The 18,711-nt window shown below is 36.6% G+C and overlaps 1 protein-coding gene across 2 annotated transcripts; it reads right to left on the bottom strand.

The window, feature by feature from the left end:
* Positions 1-593: 593 nt before the first annotated feature.
* Positions 594-18,333, bottom strand: CCDC172 (coiled-coil domain containing 172). Of its 2 annotated transcripts, XM_027884893.1 has the most exons (8): positions 18,170-18,333; positions 17,880-17,965; positions 14,789-14,905; positions 13,298-13,463; positions 11,433-11,534; positions 10,507-10,609; positions 1,596-1,683; positions 594-749 (listed from the first exon to the last, which is right to left on the bottom strand). In XM_027884893.1, exons 1-8 carry the CDS (start codon positions 18,246-18,248, stop codon positions 717-719), a joined length of 774 nt encoding a protein of 257 aa, XP_027740694.1. In that variant the 5' UTR covers positions 18,249-18,333; the 3' UTR covers positions 594-716. The 2 variants fall into 2 exon arrangements, with proteins under 2 accessions (XP_027740694.1, XP_027740695.1); XM_027884894.1 differs by lacking the exon at positions 14,789-14,905.
* Between the last annotated feature and the right edge of the window lie 378 nt (positions 18,334-18,711).

Genomic DNA, 18,711 nt, shown 5'->3' with positions numbered 1-18,711 from the left:
TAGCTAACCCAGTGGATCAGAAGTCTCTTTGATACCAGGGCTGCAGATCAAACCTTGCCAGACTTCAAACTGCAGCTGTGTCCCAAGAGGAAAAAACTTTCTCCATCACAGGCAGAATTTGATCGGCTTCCAAAAGTGATTTATTCCTCCCTTCTTAATAAAACATCTTTTGCAGTTTTATGTGTGACAGACACCCTCTGTAGCTTGAAGAGCTCTGGGTGTGGAAGGACTAGTGAGGAGCAGGTACCTGTCCCACCCTCAGGTGAGAAGCACCTTGAAAAATATTTGCACACACGGTGGGGTGTGAGGAGTTGATGCCCACGGACTGCACTGAGCCTGAGCAGAGTGAATGTTTTGAGATGGTCTGATTGTAAGCACCTGATTGATAAAGTCATTTGTTCATTTGAAAAAACAGCACATAAAGAATAGAGCCAGTAACACAGGAACTGAGCTTTATGTGTAGTGGACCATGTACTGTGATCCACGGGCCACAGAGAGGCAGCTAAAAATGGGTGGCTGTTGAACTTGAGGATAAAACACGACCCCCCCATCACTTTAATAAAACTTAATTTTAATGAAAAGTAAAGGCAGATCCAAACTGTGAATTAATCAAACAAACAAAAAAATAGATGCAAATCTGACAGACCCTGAGTAAAATAGTTTCAAAATATTCAGACTTGCTTCTGTGGTACTCCATATCACATGTCACATGTTATTCACTTGCCTGCAGACTTCTTTTGTGATAAATTCTGGAAAAGAGAAAGAATTGGAGATAATGAAATCTTATGACTTCTGTTCTTCTGGGTTTTTTTTTCTTTTTTTACAGAGAAATTTTTAAACATTGAGATTTTTTCTTTTTTTTTCTGAAGAAATTAATGATAAAATTAACAGATAAAGTGCAAGCAAGTTACATTACTTCAACAGAAACTTGAAACTGATAATAAAAGTGACTAATGCAAGTTTCTCATGACTGTCATTTTGCTACTGATGGTAGTGGCAGCTGCATCTTCATACAGCTCAATCAGAGGTTCTGAAATGAACCTCTAAAACCCCTTTGTTTCCCAAATGGGACTTAAAAATGTTTTTCTCTTTGTATTATTACACAGACTGGTAATCAAGAAATCTGAATTAGGATCGACATTTAGAGAAAAACACATTTTAGTAAGTTTTTGTAAGGAATTTTAGAGAGTTAACAAAGTACTGTATAAAAGGATCCCGTTTCTCCATATTCCCATCTTCCGTTTCACTGGCAGCTTGAAGTAAAGATTAGTTTAGTTCCAAAAGGCATAAAATTATGCAGCTTTCAACAAACTAATGGTTTTTATTAGTCCCCCAAACACATCTTTTTTGGGCTAAACCCAAATCTTTGTATCTTTGTCTCTTCTCTGTAGATTTCCTTTTCTGTAAGAAATTATATAACTGGACATTTGGAAATAAGCCAAAAGAAATGACTATTGGAGTGGGCCTATAATGTGAGGGTGTTTAGATGTGTACATAGTATAAAAAAATGCTTATCTAAAACCACTGCTAATTATCCTAAATGACACCTTTAAAACTAAAATTATCACTTAAAATACATAATGAAAATGGCATACCATTTGCAGAATTTCAATTTCTGTTTGAAGAGTCTCGCAGACACTTTCCCAGCTATCATCTTTGCATTTTTCCAATTCTTTTTTAAGTCTGGATCCAAAAAAAAAAAAAAGAAACTTCAGGTCAGAGAACTGTTGCTGGGCAGCTCTTTTTCCAGCTTTGGTCCCAGTTGTCCATTTGACTTGTGTGAGAAAAGCCTCATCGATCTATTTTCATGATCAGGATTTACATTTGTTAGTTCTGTAATTGGCCCTCCACTATGCTGCTCTCTCACAACGCTCTTGGAATTTATTCAGCACTGGTAGTTGTGATGGCAACGTAAGGAAATTCAGAAAGCAACACTTTGGGTTTTTTCAAAGTATGTCTTGACAGAGTAGTTTGTTAGACAAATTTCTGGACTGTGTTGTTTTTACAAACCGTGAAAGATTTAGGGCCTCATTAGTCATCATTTTCCTTACTTAAACATGTGAATTTGAGTGTTGATACTTAGGAAGTACCATATGTTAGTGTTATTTTTCCTGAGTATCTATTTGTAGCCAGTGATGGAGACAGAATGTTGGATTAGATGGGTCCTGTGCCTGACCCTCTGCTATCACCAATCCACACCCCTGCACAGACTCCTCTGCTGCGGCTGCTGCTGCTGCTGCTGCTGCTCTCCCCACACTGCTCCCATTATTCTTCAGCACTCTTACTGTTTCCCAGTAGTCCCAGCCAGGACTTCTCCGACTTTTCTACAGTAAGGATTACTTTTAATTTAGCTATTTCTCCATTCAAAAGATCATTCAGGCCTGCTAAAAGGAGACACCTAAACTTTGCACAGCAGTAACTGCAGTGGTTTAAATTAATGCTTGGCTGGCCAAGAGAAATCTATGCCAGAGCTTTCAGCAGTCTGATAAATACAAGGTGATGAGATTAGACTGAGTCCTTCCATGGCTGTCAGAAGAAAAGCATAATGACAAAGCTAAAGTTGTTTACCCTTAATACAGTTTCAGGAAACAATGTGAATATTCTGGGACATACAAACAGGCTGAGAAAAGGAGGAAAAGTATATATTCTGCTTGTCATTAAATAGCTAAACTGGTGCATCAAAGCAGGACCTTGTTTCTTCTGAAGTTGGAAGGGGAGGTAGCAACCAGTTTTTCTTTTATGTACTGTAAGAGATAAGAAATTATTTAACCCTGTTATGCAGATGATGCACCTCTTTGGCTGCAGTGGAGTGGGTTTTCTACACAAGACAATGGTTTTATTAAAAGTAAAAGGTATATTTTCATATGAGAGGAATAGCTTAGTCACTGTGCAACATAAGAATAATAACGTAAGACTGCCCTGTAAGTCAATTTTCCTGTTCCTGTGGAAGATGCAAATATCTTACCCTCGATATGAAAAAAGTATGAGCTGCATGTGCTTGTATTATAAGGGAGTAAATGCCTCTTTTCAGAAATATTTCTCATAATATAAACAAATAACAAAAAAAAAGAAAGGAATTTTTGAACTAGACTTTTAGTAATGAAATATTCACTTCTCTGTAGGATATTGTTAGTTTACAGACCACTTCTTTGAGAGAAGTTCATTTCAAGGTCTAAGATCAGCTTGTGATCTTGATTAAATCAGCTTAACTTCATTGCCTTGTCTACTCGTTTTTTTCTCAGTGTTCCCTGTTAGTGTGGTATTAGAAACCCAAGACAAACAAAAGCCCTACTTTGCCTAAATTGCCTTAGAAAAAGGCACAGTTTGTTGATCTCAGAGAAAATGCTCTCTCATTGTTTTCCACAGGGTAGAAGTGATGCACAGTCTGTTTGCTACTTGTCAGCTGAGAATGATACCAGTCCATGTTGGCTGTACATTAAGGAGAGAACAACCAGAAGATAAGCAGTAGGAGTTGCTTATCGTTGTCCTGGGATTGTGAATTAATTACTATTGATGATGTGCTTTGAAACGAACATTTTGCATATGGATTTAAAAATTTTATTTCAAATATTTTATAAAACTTCCAAATGTAGTGACAGCACAATTCCTTACATAGCATCAGGTTGTGGTGATAAAAGACACGTTCATTCAAATGTGGTGTTTAATTCTTACATTAATCAATTGATTCTGCTTTCAGGTCTTACTTCTTTCTTATTTAGAAGCTAGATAATTACAGGATGTGCCAAGAATATTATACTCTCAAAATAAGGGCTGTCTGTTAGGTTATAGTCTACAAAATTAATGCATTGGAGACGCCTGAGTTACTGAATAAATGATGAAGTTTTACCAGAAGGAATGTGAGACAATGGAACTATTAAAAAAATGCTTAACCTGAAAGCAGATTTAGGTTTTTCATTTTACATTTAAGATAAGCAGGATATTCATATTCATCTTTCCACTATCAGATTAAATGTGCAAACCAATTATTCATGAAACTATCCTGTTTAGATGGAAGGCAGGTTTTCTGTCACCTTTGGAAATGGAAAGAGATGTAACTTTTGCCAGAACAAGGATTAATATGACAATTATATCCTCGTTTATGACTATGATAAAAAGCAGATCTCTTAGAAAGAATAACCTGAAAAATCACATTAGCATTTGGCTGTCTGTGTCCTTTGGTTTTATTTCTACCATTCTGTTCTCTCTGGTGACAATAAAATATATCTTTATAACAAGTCCTTGCACTGCACTAAGAGTGCATTGGTAAATTACAGCATCACAGCTAATGAACAGCTGGAGCGGAAATGCCGGATTTGAAACAGCAAACCCCAGTCTTAAATCAAGTAGGTGGGACAACAGCATCAGCATTTTTTGGATGCTAGCCTGTCCTAGACTGAGCTCCACTACCAATGGCCCATTTTCCATTATTCTTGAATGCCAGAAGTGACAGAGATGAAGAAGGAGGGGACCACTGAAGATGATCGATTTTGCAGCTTTGAAATGAGCCCAGCTATTAAATGTCATTGGCATTTGTGGTTGATCCACTCTTCTTGAATTTCAGCTGTATATGCACAGGGAAAATAGGAAAAATAATTGTGAAATCAATACGTGCTGGTATTATAAATTGAACTACGGAAAAAATGTTATTGTCAAACAGGTTTCTCCGAAAATCATCTATGGATTCAAATTACTGGATGAAGACTTCAGTATCCAAAACTTGCATTTCAAGAATAATTTTACGTAAAGAGTTCTCAGAGGAGAAATAATTTATGTACAAGGCAAGGTTAATATGCATTTTTAGTCTGGTTTTTTTTCCCCTAAGTGGGAATGAAACGTCGTAACTGGTTGTTGTTGGAGTTGCAGAAGGAGCAGACTGTCTCTTAGTTATGTTTTGCTGAGACAGGAAAAACATCTTTTTCATATTCTCCTTCTTGTCTTTGCCTTGTTTATGACCACCATTTTATTTTTTAAACATAAATTGGAGGGAAAACATTATGGTGTATTATAAAACAGAATTGCTTGACACTGATATACAGGGCATAGAATTCATGGTACAAAATGAAACTGTGTAGGAAGTTATATATCAACCTGGAGAGTATGTATGTTGATTTTCCTGAATTTTATTGTAAACACCAGGAGATACATTTATCAAGGTTTTAAAACTTTATTGAGACTGAAGAAAAGCATCGAAGACTTTGGTTTATTGCCTCAAGCTGAAGCAGAGGTAACACACTGAGGTCATTCACCCTCACTTCAGTACTGGCACTAAATTAATATCTATATTTCTCTAGTGAGAGCAAGATTTTGCTGGGTATTTACAATTTGCTGACACTGCTAAACAGAAAATGCTATTGATAAGGCTGCAGAAGTCAATCAATTTCAGACTATTATCAATTGATTGAGGAAAGGAGAAAACAAGTCCTAAATGGAGTTTAGTATCTCAAAATATAAACCCAAGTGCTTGAGTTACACAATTAAATTATAAAAGTCTGTGCTTGGTGGAGCAGGAAGAGAATAAAAATTAAGAAAGTGACCTAGGAGTAATAATAAATAATGGCAAGAAGATTAAACACGAAAGCGAAGAGGGAACGAGACCACATAACAATGGGAATTAAATGCAAATTAAAAGAAATAGAGCTACTTAGGTAAAATAAGAAAGTTTCAGCTTTTGCTGTCCTGGATCAAATGGTGAATGTAAAATATGCAATTTTCACTGATTAAAGCTTGCATTTTGTGAATGCTGTCAGGCAACTATTTATAGGAGTAGTTAGAGGTCTTCAAAAGTTTGGTGGTACTTTTTTTTTAATTTATATTCCCCAAATACATAAAACATCACAAGACATCTTTGAGGAATATATTATTATAGATGAATAAACATGAAAAGGTTAAGGCACACTGAATTAAACTGCACGTTAGGGTGAGCTTTGCTTTTGTGCAGACAGTAAAACCAAAGCTATATGCACTCCTTTTCACAGGAACTGGAAGAAGAGTTACACAGGAAAGAAAAAACTGTACCAGCATCAGAGATGTGAAAATGAAACATGTTCCTAGGGGTCAGTAAGATTCCTATTGAGGTAGGGAAAGTAAATAGGGGTCAGTGATCCCTCTCATTCAATTATCTTGATTTTTCTATTGTACAGGGAAAATTAGATCCTAATCTGGATGTATTAATATGGCTACCCCACTGGTGAAATCAGTGTCTCTATAATGTACTGCTTTCTTCTTTTTTATAATTTTCTGAGCTAAAAAGGATTTAGAATTGTCCTTCTTTCCTTCTGCATTATGGGCTCTCCATACTCTACTCATCTTCCAGGTTGAATGCATCTCCTTTTTTTGGCAAATAGGTGACAGATTTGTACACAGTATTTTTACACCCTCCTGCTTTTAACTTCTGCGTAACTCTTGCTTTTATCTTGTCCCCAGCTATATTTACTTTTGACGTTTATAGTTGTATTTTGCTCACACAGTAAGCTCAGACCTCTCCTTTGCTTCCAGGTACCTCTTATTGAAGCCCTTAGTTGTGTTCAAATAGATCAATTTGCACTGTATGTAATTATATTCCTCCTCTTTTTCAGCAAATTCCAGTCCACAAGGTGTAGTTTTTTGATTATTTTACACTATTGTATTAAAACACTTTCTACTCCAAAGTTCTTATTTAAAACATTACCCATGACCAGCAGTGACTGTAGTTGCCTTCTTCAAGAATTCCTATTTTCAGACCTATTTCTGTTGTTAATAATAGTCATTTCTTTCCTTAATTTTTTACATATGTCTTCCTCAGGTTAACCAGTAGTTTCCCATCAATATACTTTATTTCCCATCAAATACTTTATTAATGTCTAGATGGATGGCATTTGAAGTTTCTTTGCCTAACCAATTTGTTGTCTTATCAAGGAAAGATTTCAATAGTCAGATTTGATCTAGTTTTTGTAAATACATACTGCAATTCATAATGGAAACTTATTTTAACATAATTCAAACTATAATAGTTCCACTAGGCACTGCTGTTAAAAAGAAAAGCTCAAAAAATCAATGAGGAGATTGCCACTGAAAAACTAATTCTGAACCACAAAAATTACTCCGGAGAGTGATATCTCTTGATTATAAAATTTAACATAAAATTAAATTGCAATTTTTTTTTTACCCCACTAGAACCATCCATGGCCTTAGGCAGTCTGCTGATAGCATGAAATATATTTCAGCTCTAATGAATGTATTTCCTGTATGACCTGTATGAAAGAAAGAATTACTTTTTCCTTCCTGATTTTGGTGGAGCTTCTTTTTCTGCATTATAAAGTCTAAGAAGCAATACTATATTTTTGGATATAGACAAGAATACAAAGCCTACTTAGAAAGTAAGCAGATTTCATGCACTTCCTTTCTGCTACTTCTTTTCTGAAGTAGAAGAGAGATTCAAGTTTCAAAGAAACATTTTATCCTCAGCCTACCTTTTAAATAGTGTGACAAATATCAGTTTTAGGTAGAAATGTTCCCTTTTAGTCTAAATGAGCTTCAATTCAAATTATTTCTAGGCTGCTTTACTTAAGGCAACACAAAAATTTAAAATTAAAATGTGAAAGAAGATAAAAAATTAATATAGTAATTACAATTAATAGAATAGCGAAATGACATAGTTAGGGATTTTCTGGTATCAGTCTCTGCTTGACTCCTGAGTTGTTCCACTCAAGTGATGCTACTTGAACCTGCCAGGGAAATGGGACTCCAGAGAGCTGATGCCAAAGTCCTTTCCTGCTGTTTTGTGTTTGGGGTTGGCACTGGCAGAACAGATGATTAAAATAAAGCTTTTGATCTTAATTGCAGATCTCTTCAGGAAACAGAAGAAAGCCTTCTTTTCTTAAACATTTCTCTGAATTATGTGCCTCTATCTTGACACTTGCATTGTCCAGGGTGTCTTTGAGTAAGAAGGTACAGTGGCTTATCCGTAACTATATCTGCGCTTAACATTCCAATTTTGGTTACCTTTTTTCTGTACCTGGTGTGTATTTAAACAGGCCTCTTACTGCAGCACCAACAGCTTTTAGAACTACCCCTGTGTGCTTCTCATGACCTTTTGTAATTCTTTGATGGATTTGAGAGAAAAATTTTATGAAACTGCAGACGTGGTATAGGACATTTTTCTCAGATCCAAGATAAATTGCTGTAATTTGAATTAGCTGGCTACACTGAAATGCAATTTACTTTTAGATATACACTTAATTGTAATGAAGATTCTTGCCTTGCCAGCTACTTTTGATATTGATTTTTAAGCTGGAACTAGGAATGTGATACAGTAACAGACTTGCAGAGTGATCAGGGAGCTACATATATCAGGTTATTGATGCTGACTGTCTCTCACATTTGTTCTAAGGAAGCATTAAAAACATTGGTATTTTTACCATTTAAAGAGTGGTGTGGTTTCCAGCTCTGTAAAAAGAGAATCAAATTTTGTGCTTACTTCATAGAAAAAAAAAAAAGTGTATTTTTGATCCACATTACTTGCGCCAAAATATTATCATCTTTATATGTAATAAAAATGATTTTCAGTAAAAAACTGGAATTCTTTTCTTGCAATAAATTTTGTATGGGGGAAAAAAACTTCATCTTGTTAGGCTAAAAAGGGTTGTTTCTCTGACACAGTAGGTTCAATCTCATTGATTTTAACATGGCCAAAATTGACTCCTGTTAAGATATATACACTGGTATATCCATATATTTCAAGGAGAACCTTCGAGGATGAAAGCTCTGCAACCTCTCTGGGCAGCCTTTTCCTTTGCTTTCACTATCCTCATGATAAAAATGTTTTTCCTTAAATTCATTCTAAATCTTCTCGTTTCAACTTCTGCTTTTTGCCTTTTGTTCTCCCGCTGTGCAGGATTGGGCAGGTCCTGGCTCCATCTTCCTGATGACACCCTTGTAGGTACTGGAAAGTGAGCAGGTACCTCCTGGGGGAATATTTATAGACTGCAGTATTTATAGCACGGAATACTTTAACTCTCTTTCATTCTCTTAATTCAGTAGTCCAAATCAAGAAGTGATGGTAGGTGTTAAAGAAGAGAAGGGAAAAAAAAAGAACCTGGTAAGAGTTTGGGATGATTCTAAAGAGCACAGCACTATGACACAGAGGGGGAGACAAACGAGGATTGCCTGACTGAAAGGCAGAATCTATTAGTGCTGACATGGAAGTGCAGTAGCATATCTGTGTTGCTTCTGGCATCTGAGTTAACTTATTCAGGGCTATCTCTCTCTCTCTCCAAAGCACTGAGCTTTTCTGATCAAAAGCCAGTGCAAGATAAAAGTATGACTTAGGCAAATCTGTCCTGAATTTTTTCCAGTATCTGAAATGAAAAAGTATTTCAATGTAAAGAAAATGTACTCAATATATTATTACACTGCAAGAAGAGCTTGTATTTTGTGACATCAGTCATAGCAGTAGCAGCAGTTTATATTTGGCACTACATGCAATTATCAAATAATGCGAGCTTATCTTGACCACAAAAGAAGGCATTTCATTAAATAAGCAAAATATCATCCTCCTCCTTGCTTTGGTTGTAAATGGCACTTTCTGATTTTGCAGTTAATAGAATTTAATATGTTTTATCCACGTTTTCCACCCAGATAAAACCAAAGTAATGTTCTGCAGAGCTGTGAGTTATTTTCACTACATAGAAAGACAGACACACATGGATTTGAGTGATCCCTGGGATCTCAGTGGCAGAGCTGGGAATTGTAAGTAACATAATGTTTGTGTACCTTACACAAGGGGAACCTGTTATAGGAAACTAATTACACCAATTTGGATATTCAGTGGCATCGTGGCAGTAAACTACTCCAAGGGAAGTCTGTTATTTAGAAGGAAGGTGACAACCTCATGTATCACAAACCCTAATATATCACGACCGAAGGAGTAATGTAAGCAAGTGAATTATAACGTGCTGTCCTAGGGAACCCTCGCTGTTATTATTATTTACACTGTGTCTTCCATGTATATGTTGAATGCAAATTTTTTGCTACTGCATGCAGGATTGTGAGCTAATTAATTTTTATGCTGAGGGAATTCTGGCCATGTCTCAACACCATGGAAGAGGTTGAAGAGAGTTAGTAATAGGGCTGATATATCATTTTCTTTCGAAAACCAATATTCAGCAAAAAATGGGCCATTACCAAATCGTCTTTCAGAAAATTGCTCAGGGTTCTCTGCAAAGTTACAACTTTCCATTGAAAGTTTTCAGAAAAAAACACACCCCACCCTATATTTATTTATTTATTTTTGCCAAAAGCTTAGCAATATATAGGAAAAAAACCTACGATGGTAATAACAGTTATGTTTTCCATAGCAACTTTTGCTAGAGAATCTTTCAGACCAGCTTTTCCAGAAGGAGTTTCTTTGCATTGTCTATTCAGTATTTTTAAATATCCACAGTCACTTCCATCTGGAACATCATAAGACAGGAAAAAAAAGATGGACCTAAAATTATATTTAGGAACTCATTAACATGAGACTTGTACCTTAAACATTCAGGATCAGTCTGAGGTTTTTCAGTGACTCGGACTTTTTCTGCTTCTAAATCTTTTGTCCTTCTTTCAGCATCCCTGATTGCTTTCTCAAGGTCTAAACATGAAATCAGAATCACCTCATAAATATATATTAATCATCCATATTCAAAGAATTTCTACATTTTCTAAATTTATATTTTCTAATATTTCCTCATGAAACTAAAGGGAAAGGGCATCTAAATAAAGAACATAATTTTTTTTTATTATTATTGTAATTACATATTGCAATCTAGAAAGTTCCACTTCTTTTCTCAAACAACTTATGATCACATTTACTGCTTTTCTTAGCTCTTACTGAAAGGTTACTAAGGGGCTCTAGATTACATTTTTTAATCCAGATTTCAAAATTATCCCTAGATGTCCTTTTTTATGCACAGACTTCCACACAAAACCACACAAATGTCAGTAAACAGAAGACAGTTGAATTTACAACTCAGAGGTTCAGCACCTCGGACAAATCTGTCTTTCTCAGTCCAAGGCACATTGCTTTGAAAACATTTGAATTTTAGTGACATTCTTTTATTATAGGTTAATGGGTTTAAAACAATATCTATGTTGATTTTAAGTGCACTTTGAAACAACCAAATTCTCCATTTAAGTACATAAATTACCAGCAAAAGCAAAGATTTCTTTATTTATAGCTCATGATTCAGCAGATCTCTAGATCTCGTTATCACTGACATTCAAAATAAATCTCATCGAAATCCCTAATTTACTATAGCCATGTTTAAAAGTTATGTTTTACATATCATAAAAATTAATTAAAATCTTGTTACTGTGATTTCTTTTTCTTGAGAAAAGAAACTTGACTGAAAAGATTTTTCAAAAGCCTTTGTCAAGCAGAAACAATTATCATAGCAAGTAATTATCAGGCACACCTCTGAGTTCACTTTGGAGAGTAAATAAATCCTGCTTTAACTCATCCTTCTGCAGCTGGAGCGCATTTAACTGAACATTTTTATGTTCCATTGACTCCATTTCTATGAAAAAAATACATTTAAATTAAAATACATTGCAGTTTTAGCATTCACGATACAACCTTAGATATTCTTAACTCCTTCTATCAATATTCAGCTAGTGAAAAAGAACCTTGAATATAAAACTAAAATAAACTAAAATCACTCACATAAAACACAGTTCGCAGGAAATTATAGGTCATACAATGCATTCATAGCTGTGAAAGAAAATGGGTTTTATTGTTATTAAGATATTCAACATATTTTGTTGTCTGGGCAGAAAAAGAATGTTTTGCTTTAGAGTTACTTCAGCTGCAAAGAAAGGAAGATGACTCACTGAAGAGGTGGAGAAGAGTCACCTCTCAGCAGGAGTGACAAAAACCCACTTAATTTGTTTAGTCTTATGGATATTTGAACCTGACTATTGACAGCATCTGGAATGAATTGTGATTGTTTTTCTAACAACTGGAGGTCCTTGCATAATTCCCATGTTAAGAGTTACTACTTCAAGTTTTCATTTCAGTGTTGTCAGTGTGCTTAGGAGTGTAGCAGACCAAAGACAGGCAAGTTGTACCTCAAAAAAAGTGCAAACAAAGGGTGGAATCAAGACAGCAACTGAACCTAGAGAAGAATGTTGGTCCCACTTCAGGTTCTACTAATCATTTAACTGCCCAGCTCTGCCTGAATATGTAAAAATTAATTGGTAAAAGTAGCAGTTGCCACCAAATACAGACTTCTTTCAGTTGTAGATTAGAATCACAGCAGTAAGAAAGAAGGTACTACCAAATCAAACTCAAATGGATAGTCCTGTTTCAGTAACTTTACAGCAGATCTTGGAAGCTGGAAGTGCTGGTGTTCGACAAATCATGAGACTGGGAAGGAGTTTGAGGGGTCATCTGCATTCCTTCTCGTGAAGGCAGGATCAGCTGTGCCTCTGCTGTTCCTGACAGATGCTTGTCTGTCCTGTTTTTAAAGACCTTTGGTAGTGAAGACTCCTCATTCCTTTGATAATGGAATCTCCTAGGGCAGAGTGTTTTAGTTGTTCACTGTTCTCAGAGAGATTTCCAAACAGTCAGACTCCCTTATTGTGTTTTACACTTGTTACTTTTTATTCAGTTCACTATGGATATGGAGAATATAACTATTTCCTTTTTACAGGATCCCTTAATAATTGGAAGACTGATATTCATCTTTCATCAGTATTTTCCTTAAGAGGTTAAATAGTCACAATTCTTTCATTTTCTTCTTTCTCGTGGGCTCCAGAACTCTGATCACTGTCACTGGTCCCATGTGGATTCTCTCCAGTGGTCCACATCTTTTCTTGGAGTTTAACATCAAAATGAGATGCACAGTACTCCAGCTAAGAGCTTAACTGCCCCAGTTAAGGGGTCAGAATTATGTTTATGTCTCAGTGTGGTGTTGGCATTCTGATGTCACTGACTCATGTTCAGCTCGTGATCCATGACGGCCCCTATTTCCTTGCAGAAGGCCTTTTGAGTCTGACCCTGTGTTCTGAGAGATCTCACCCTCTGAGCCTTAAAGATCAAGTTCTACTGCAAGACATTTGTGTGTGCAATTCTTTTGAAGCTGAGGATGTGCACAGAACTCAGCCACAGATGATTCTACCGAAACCAGTCAGTGTGTGTGACAGAGCTCCTCTGTGCTGGCTGACACCAGACATCAGCAGACACTTCTGCAAGGGAATGCAATTAAAAGTACTGCTTTGCACAGTTATATTTTACTGATTTGTATTAATCCAGAATACACCAGTTTAATCGAAGACTTACCATTTTTCAGCAGCGCTGCCTCATTCTCTAAATCCTTTATTTTGGTCTTGACTTTTTTTTTAATCAAAAGATCCCTATTACTTGTTAGTCCATATTCATTGTTAAACTCTGTTACTTCTCTGGTAAAATTATCTTCCTCTTCTGCAGTTTTTCTCTTTGCATCTGTCTGAAATAAAGAAAGGGAATATTGAATGTTCAGATGAAAAAAAAAGTCTTTGTTAGGCTAGGCAGACTGAAAATACCGTTGTTTCTACCCTTAAATTTGTAGTATAAAATAAATAAACAAAAGTAAATAAAATGTAAAAGTAAATAATTTCCTGAGTTATAAGAACATGAATGTGGTCTACAGCTCTACCATTACGTCTGGTTTTTTAACTTTCTTTTTTTTTTCTTTGTAAAAATGAAGGATATATTCTTAATAATAAAGCATTTAAAAAATTGCTACCTTATCTTCCAGAATTGCACCAACAGTTATTTGGTTCAACTATTTTACTGAAGTTAGTAGACAGTTCTGTTTAAAGAGTAAGTAAGTAAGACAGTTCTAGTATGTCTGTTCCTTTTTTTTTTAGATTGTTATTAATTTAAATCAAGGTGTTGTTTACTCCTCTGCAGAACTCAGGCTGATTTTAATGCCCTCAATGACTACCAAGAAAGCTATAGTTGATAGGAAATTACTGTTTAATTTTCTGGAAAAAAAGCCCCATTCAAACAAGAAAGGTTATATTCAGTTTCTTTTAAGAAATATTACTTGATTTCTAAGTCAAATAGAATGAAATGTCCCCCATATACCGGAAAAAAGAAATGATAACCCACATATCAAACTCAACTGGCTCCAATTAAAAGAAACTTCACACATATATTGGGAACACTTTGGGTGCTGCAGAAATATTACTCAATTAAGAAGATATCTGCCTAAAGATTTAGGGTTAATATTGGTGATTTGTACTGAGCATTTGAAGTAAGAGGTGAAGTAAGAGGAAGGCAATATTGAGGTTGGTATATGAGAGAACTGAAAAACTTCTTGTCTGTTGTAAGTAGCTACCTTTGAAGAGGTGGTTGGGTGTGTCTGCCATCAAAGACATTGTGTGCTACCTCAGGATTGCCAAAATGTGGTGTGGGCCTGCCTGGGTTTTTCCTTTGATCCTTCTCAATCAGTTTTGATTGTGGATGAGCCACCCCGAATTCCTAGTTTAGTTTTGCAGAGGAAATTTTCTCTCAGAATTGGAGTTCAGTCATCCAGCAGCAGACATTAGAAAATGAAGTCAAGAATGTTAAATCAGCTTTGTAGGTAAACTGCTGCATAGACTACCTTATACTGTGGTTTAAAGTAAAAGTGAGAATTTATCTACATTTACATTGTTACATAAGCTAGAGTAAAAAAAAAAAATTTCTTGATTTAAAATATTAGTTCTTCCAGATTTTCAAATTTTAAGGCTGGTAACTCTTGCCCAGTAGAAAAGAGCTGTCTGAACACCACAGCTGGGAACATACCAAGACTTTCAGAAGACTGCTTTTTTCATTAATAAGTTCAGCTTTCTGTTTCTCTAAGCTATCTTCACGTTTCTTCAGAATTTCTAAGTAAAACTGCTTTTCAGACAAGTGCTGAACCTTCCAAGAGAAAAAAAAAAAGTTATGAAGAAAGATTATTGTTTTATTGTTTCATATACTTTGATATTTTACACAAGGATCTCGGTCCAGTTCAAACACAGCTGCCATAGCTGCTGGACTAGCAAAAGCATAACAACTCTTTCTTTTTCCCCCAACTAATCTTCCAGGATACCACTAAGCTTTTCAAAATCTTCTTTCTTTGAAAGGCACATTTAGTGGTGGTCTGTCTATCTAGAATGGCAATTTAAAGCCTGCTTGGTTCAGGAGATGTTTTTTTTCAGGTTAAAACCCGGAGAAGTATTGACCCCCATGGGATCTTTTACCCAACACAGGACAGTGTCCTCCATCCAACCGTGTAAAGCTCCTCATCTACCCAGTCAGACAATAATATCAGAGGGACAGGGGTTCAGCATCACAGTTCTGGCCAAATGGCTGTACATGTCACCAGCTCTGCAATGCTACTGTGGCACATGTGAAGGAAGGAGGGATATGTTCATGTTTTTTCTGAGCATAATTTCTGGAACTTTTAGCCAAGAAAGTGTAATGGAAATCAGCTCACTGATTAGGGACAGTTTGAGCATAACCACCCAAAGCCCCGAACTTCAATTTTGCATATAGATTTATTTTGAGTTTTATTAATTTTAACCATTAATTAATTAGAAGGGTGTGCTGTTCAACTACTGCATTTTCAAAATTTACTGGAGTTCTTCTCAATTTTCCAGCACATCTACTATATCATTGTCTAACCTAAGTTAAGATACACAGTGGAATAAACTATAATAACAGATAAATAGAAAACAGCTAAGTGTGGAAGAGCCTTAAAGGATGAGAACAACTCATCTGATGGAGTGAAGTTCTCTTGAAGTGAGTCAAGAGAATGACTCAGACTGTAACACTCAGAGCAATGAGAAGGGAAAGTAAAATATCACAGACTGCAAAGGCACAGGGTAAGTATCAGGAAGTAAACTGAATAGTCAGGCTGGTAACGGGACTGTTTGCGTGAGTAGAAGCAGAAAAGACCAAGTAAGAGTGGTATTACAGTGGTAAAAGTAAAAAGATTTAAAATTAAACAATGTAGATGATTTTGGAGAGGGCACAGACGAAGTGCATCTGATCAAAATAGGAGGATAGTGGAATGAAAATTCCCTAAGACTAGAATGTGAGAGTTGGGAAGGAAAGGACCAGAGTTTTTCCTTATTCCTGATATGTCCAGCATGCTAAGTGTCCAGGAAGTGCCTGCCTCAGGAGAATTTATTTTACATATTAATTCAAAGCTGTAGATGGTCTTATACCACTGTATTTGTATTATTTGTATTACTGAACGTAACTAGCTGCAGTGTAGTTTCCCCATCTGTAAGATGCCAACTTAATCTATGCATTTGCAACCAATTTTTTTAAAGAAATCATTGAGCTATGAACTGCAAAATGTTATAGTTCGGGTTCTAATTACATGCTACCTGATTTCACAGAACAGAGGGAAAAATTGCATTTCCTAGGATTCTTTGATTGACCACAGGCAGTGTCTGTGAAATAGATGTCGAAAAACTTTTGAACTCAGCCTCATCTGCTTGGTCAGGCATCAGCTGCTGAGCATGCTTGTGGTTGGATATGTCTGATTATAAAGAACTGCAGTTATTTGGTGCAGGATATTAGCTGAACAGCATTATTTAATGTTATCTGAATTGCATGAACTATTGTAGACATATGTAAACCTAACTCCTGTACTGAAAAATAAATTAAATAATGTCAATAACTATATAATCTTTAAACCTAAATACAGTCTGATTGAAATGTATTTTCCTATTCCACTACTTTTCTGTATCATTTCCTATCTATAAATTAATCAATGTCAGACTAAGCAAGCAAGCAAAATATATTTTTGTGGACATCAGTGAGAATATTATTAATCCTGGTCAGTAAAGCACATAAAATTTAATTAGGAGTGGTTCTTTGACTCTTCCCATTAGTCGTTTACAATAATGGCTCTACTCTTGGGACCTTCTGTACCTACCACATGAACCTTGCTTATAAATCACAATGCATCAACAACAAATTAGTAGTATAAACATAAAATCGTAATGTTCATAAATAAATTTATGAGTAAGACTTCACCTAACAAGCAATATCCAGATGTAATCTGTGTTGGCTAAATAAGTTACTACTTTAAAGCACCTTTGGGCTCTGAGATCGTGACATGCATAAATGTGAGCACATGAATAACTACTTGTATGATTATAGTCTGAATTGGCAACCACTAAATAGTTGTAAATGAGTTCTTTTTTATTCTGATCAGTAATGTTGATATTTATTATATATACTACATAATCCTTTACAAAAGGCAGAAGAGCCTGTGTTTGGAAGGATAAAAATCATCTCCCAAACATTTATTTTCACAACTAGGTGAAGCAATCCCCCAAATGTTCTTGAAGTTGTTTATTTAAGTGACAGGATACAACAGTTTTGACTTCAAAGGAGGCTCCCTATGCTTTCCTGTTGTGAATACATACTGTCAGCACAGACACTTAAGAGCACCAGGGATGGTATTTAAACTTAATTTTTCAGACACAAGCAAATAAATTTTTGAATAATTTGCAACTGCAGGTGTTACTGGTGAAAAGCTCTGCAAAACTGGAAGCTTAATCTGAAAATACATCTGATTAAATGGAAAGAGTAATAAAATCACTAAGTAGATTTAGAAACTTTCCTCTGTCTTTGGCATCTTTAGAAAAAACCTTAGGGCTTGTAAGCCTGGGCTTACAGAAGGGTCTTCAGTGTATGATTCAAGGTCCTGTGAAGCAAACACAGGGAATGTTTCCATATTTTTTTTTTCTGTGGAAGGCCATTAGTGAAAGGCATTGGGCAACCAAGGAATGCAAACTCCTTGGAAGTGCTTATGAATCTATTCCTCAAAGATCATGTATTTGTAAACATAGTGTATTTCATTATTATGTACACTCTAAATGGGCCTGCTTACCTTGGTTTCCAAGTAAACTTTTGCAGCGCTCAGCTCTTCTTTTATTTGGTTGATTTTTTCATAGCTCCTGTTTATGTCACATTTAGCTGGAACAACAAACAAAAAAGCCTGTGAGAACGTTTACTCGGTTTGTAAAAGCTACATCCTTATAGAAATATACCCTTAGCAAGAAGCGGCCACCCCGGCTTTCCCTGACACGAGTCCCCTCAGGACACCCCGGGAACGGAGAGGCCATTCAGGGTGGTCGGTGTCGCCACCAGCCCCCCCCGTCCAGCGGCCATGGGGCCGACCTTGCTGGATGAAGTGCCTCTTCTCCCTCGCCTGCTTCTCCGTGAACTGGATTTGCTGGAACAAAGCATCCAGGTTCATTCCTGCCTTCTCGTGGTGCCCCTTTGTGAGGGCGGGCTGGTGAGAGCTGCGGTGCCCGGCAGGAGGAGGGTGAGGCTGGCTCTGCCCTCAGGGCTCCGCCTCGCCAGGGATGCGAACAGAGGGGAGCGACCCGGGGAGAGGGGCCATGGCTGAGGGGCACGAGGGGACAGGAGGGCAGGTGAGGGCTCTATAAAGCAGGGGGCTGACAGGGAACCTCGGGCAGAGGGAAATGTGTGCGACGGGCTGGGGGAGCCCGCATGGGAAACGGTGAGTGGGAACGAGCAGGCAGGGGAGGTGGACAGCAGGAGAAGGAAGATAATCGGTGAGGGAAGAACCAGGTGACACGGAGTCATGTCAAACTTGGGCGCATCTGTGAAACTGGTTCTGGCTCAGCATCTGGGGAGTTTTGATCGAACAGCTCTGACTTCTTTATTTCTCTGGGAACATATGCTTTATTCTGGTT

This window comes from Empidonax traillii, unplaced genomic scaffold (assembly GCF_003031625.1).
Source record: "Empidonax traillii isolate 1590-97213 ecotype Southwest subspecies unplaced genomic scaffold, ASM303162v1 scaffold156:size1289327, whole genome shotgun sequence".
Taxonomy (NCBI): domain Eukaryota; kingdom Metazoa; phylum Chordata; class Aves; order Passeriformes; family Tyrannidae; genus Empidonax; species Empidonax traillii.
The sequence above is the reverse complement of the archived record's forward strand: the minus strand, read 5'-3'. Positions and strand labels throughout refer to the sequence as shown.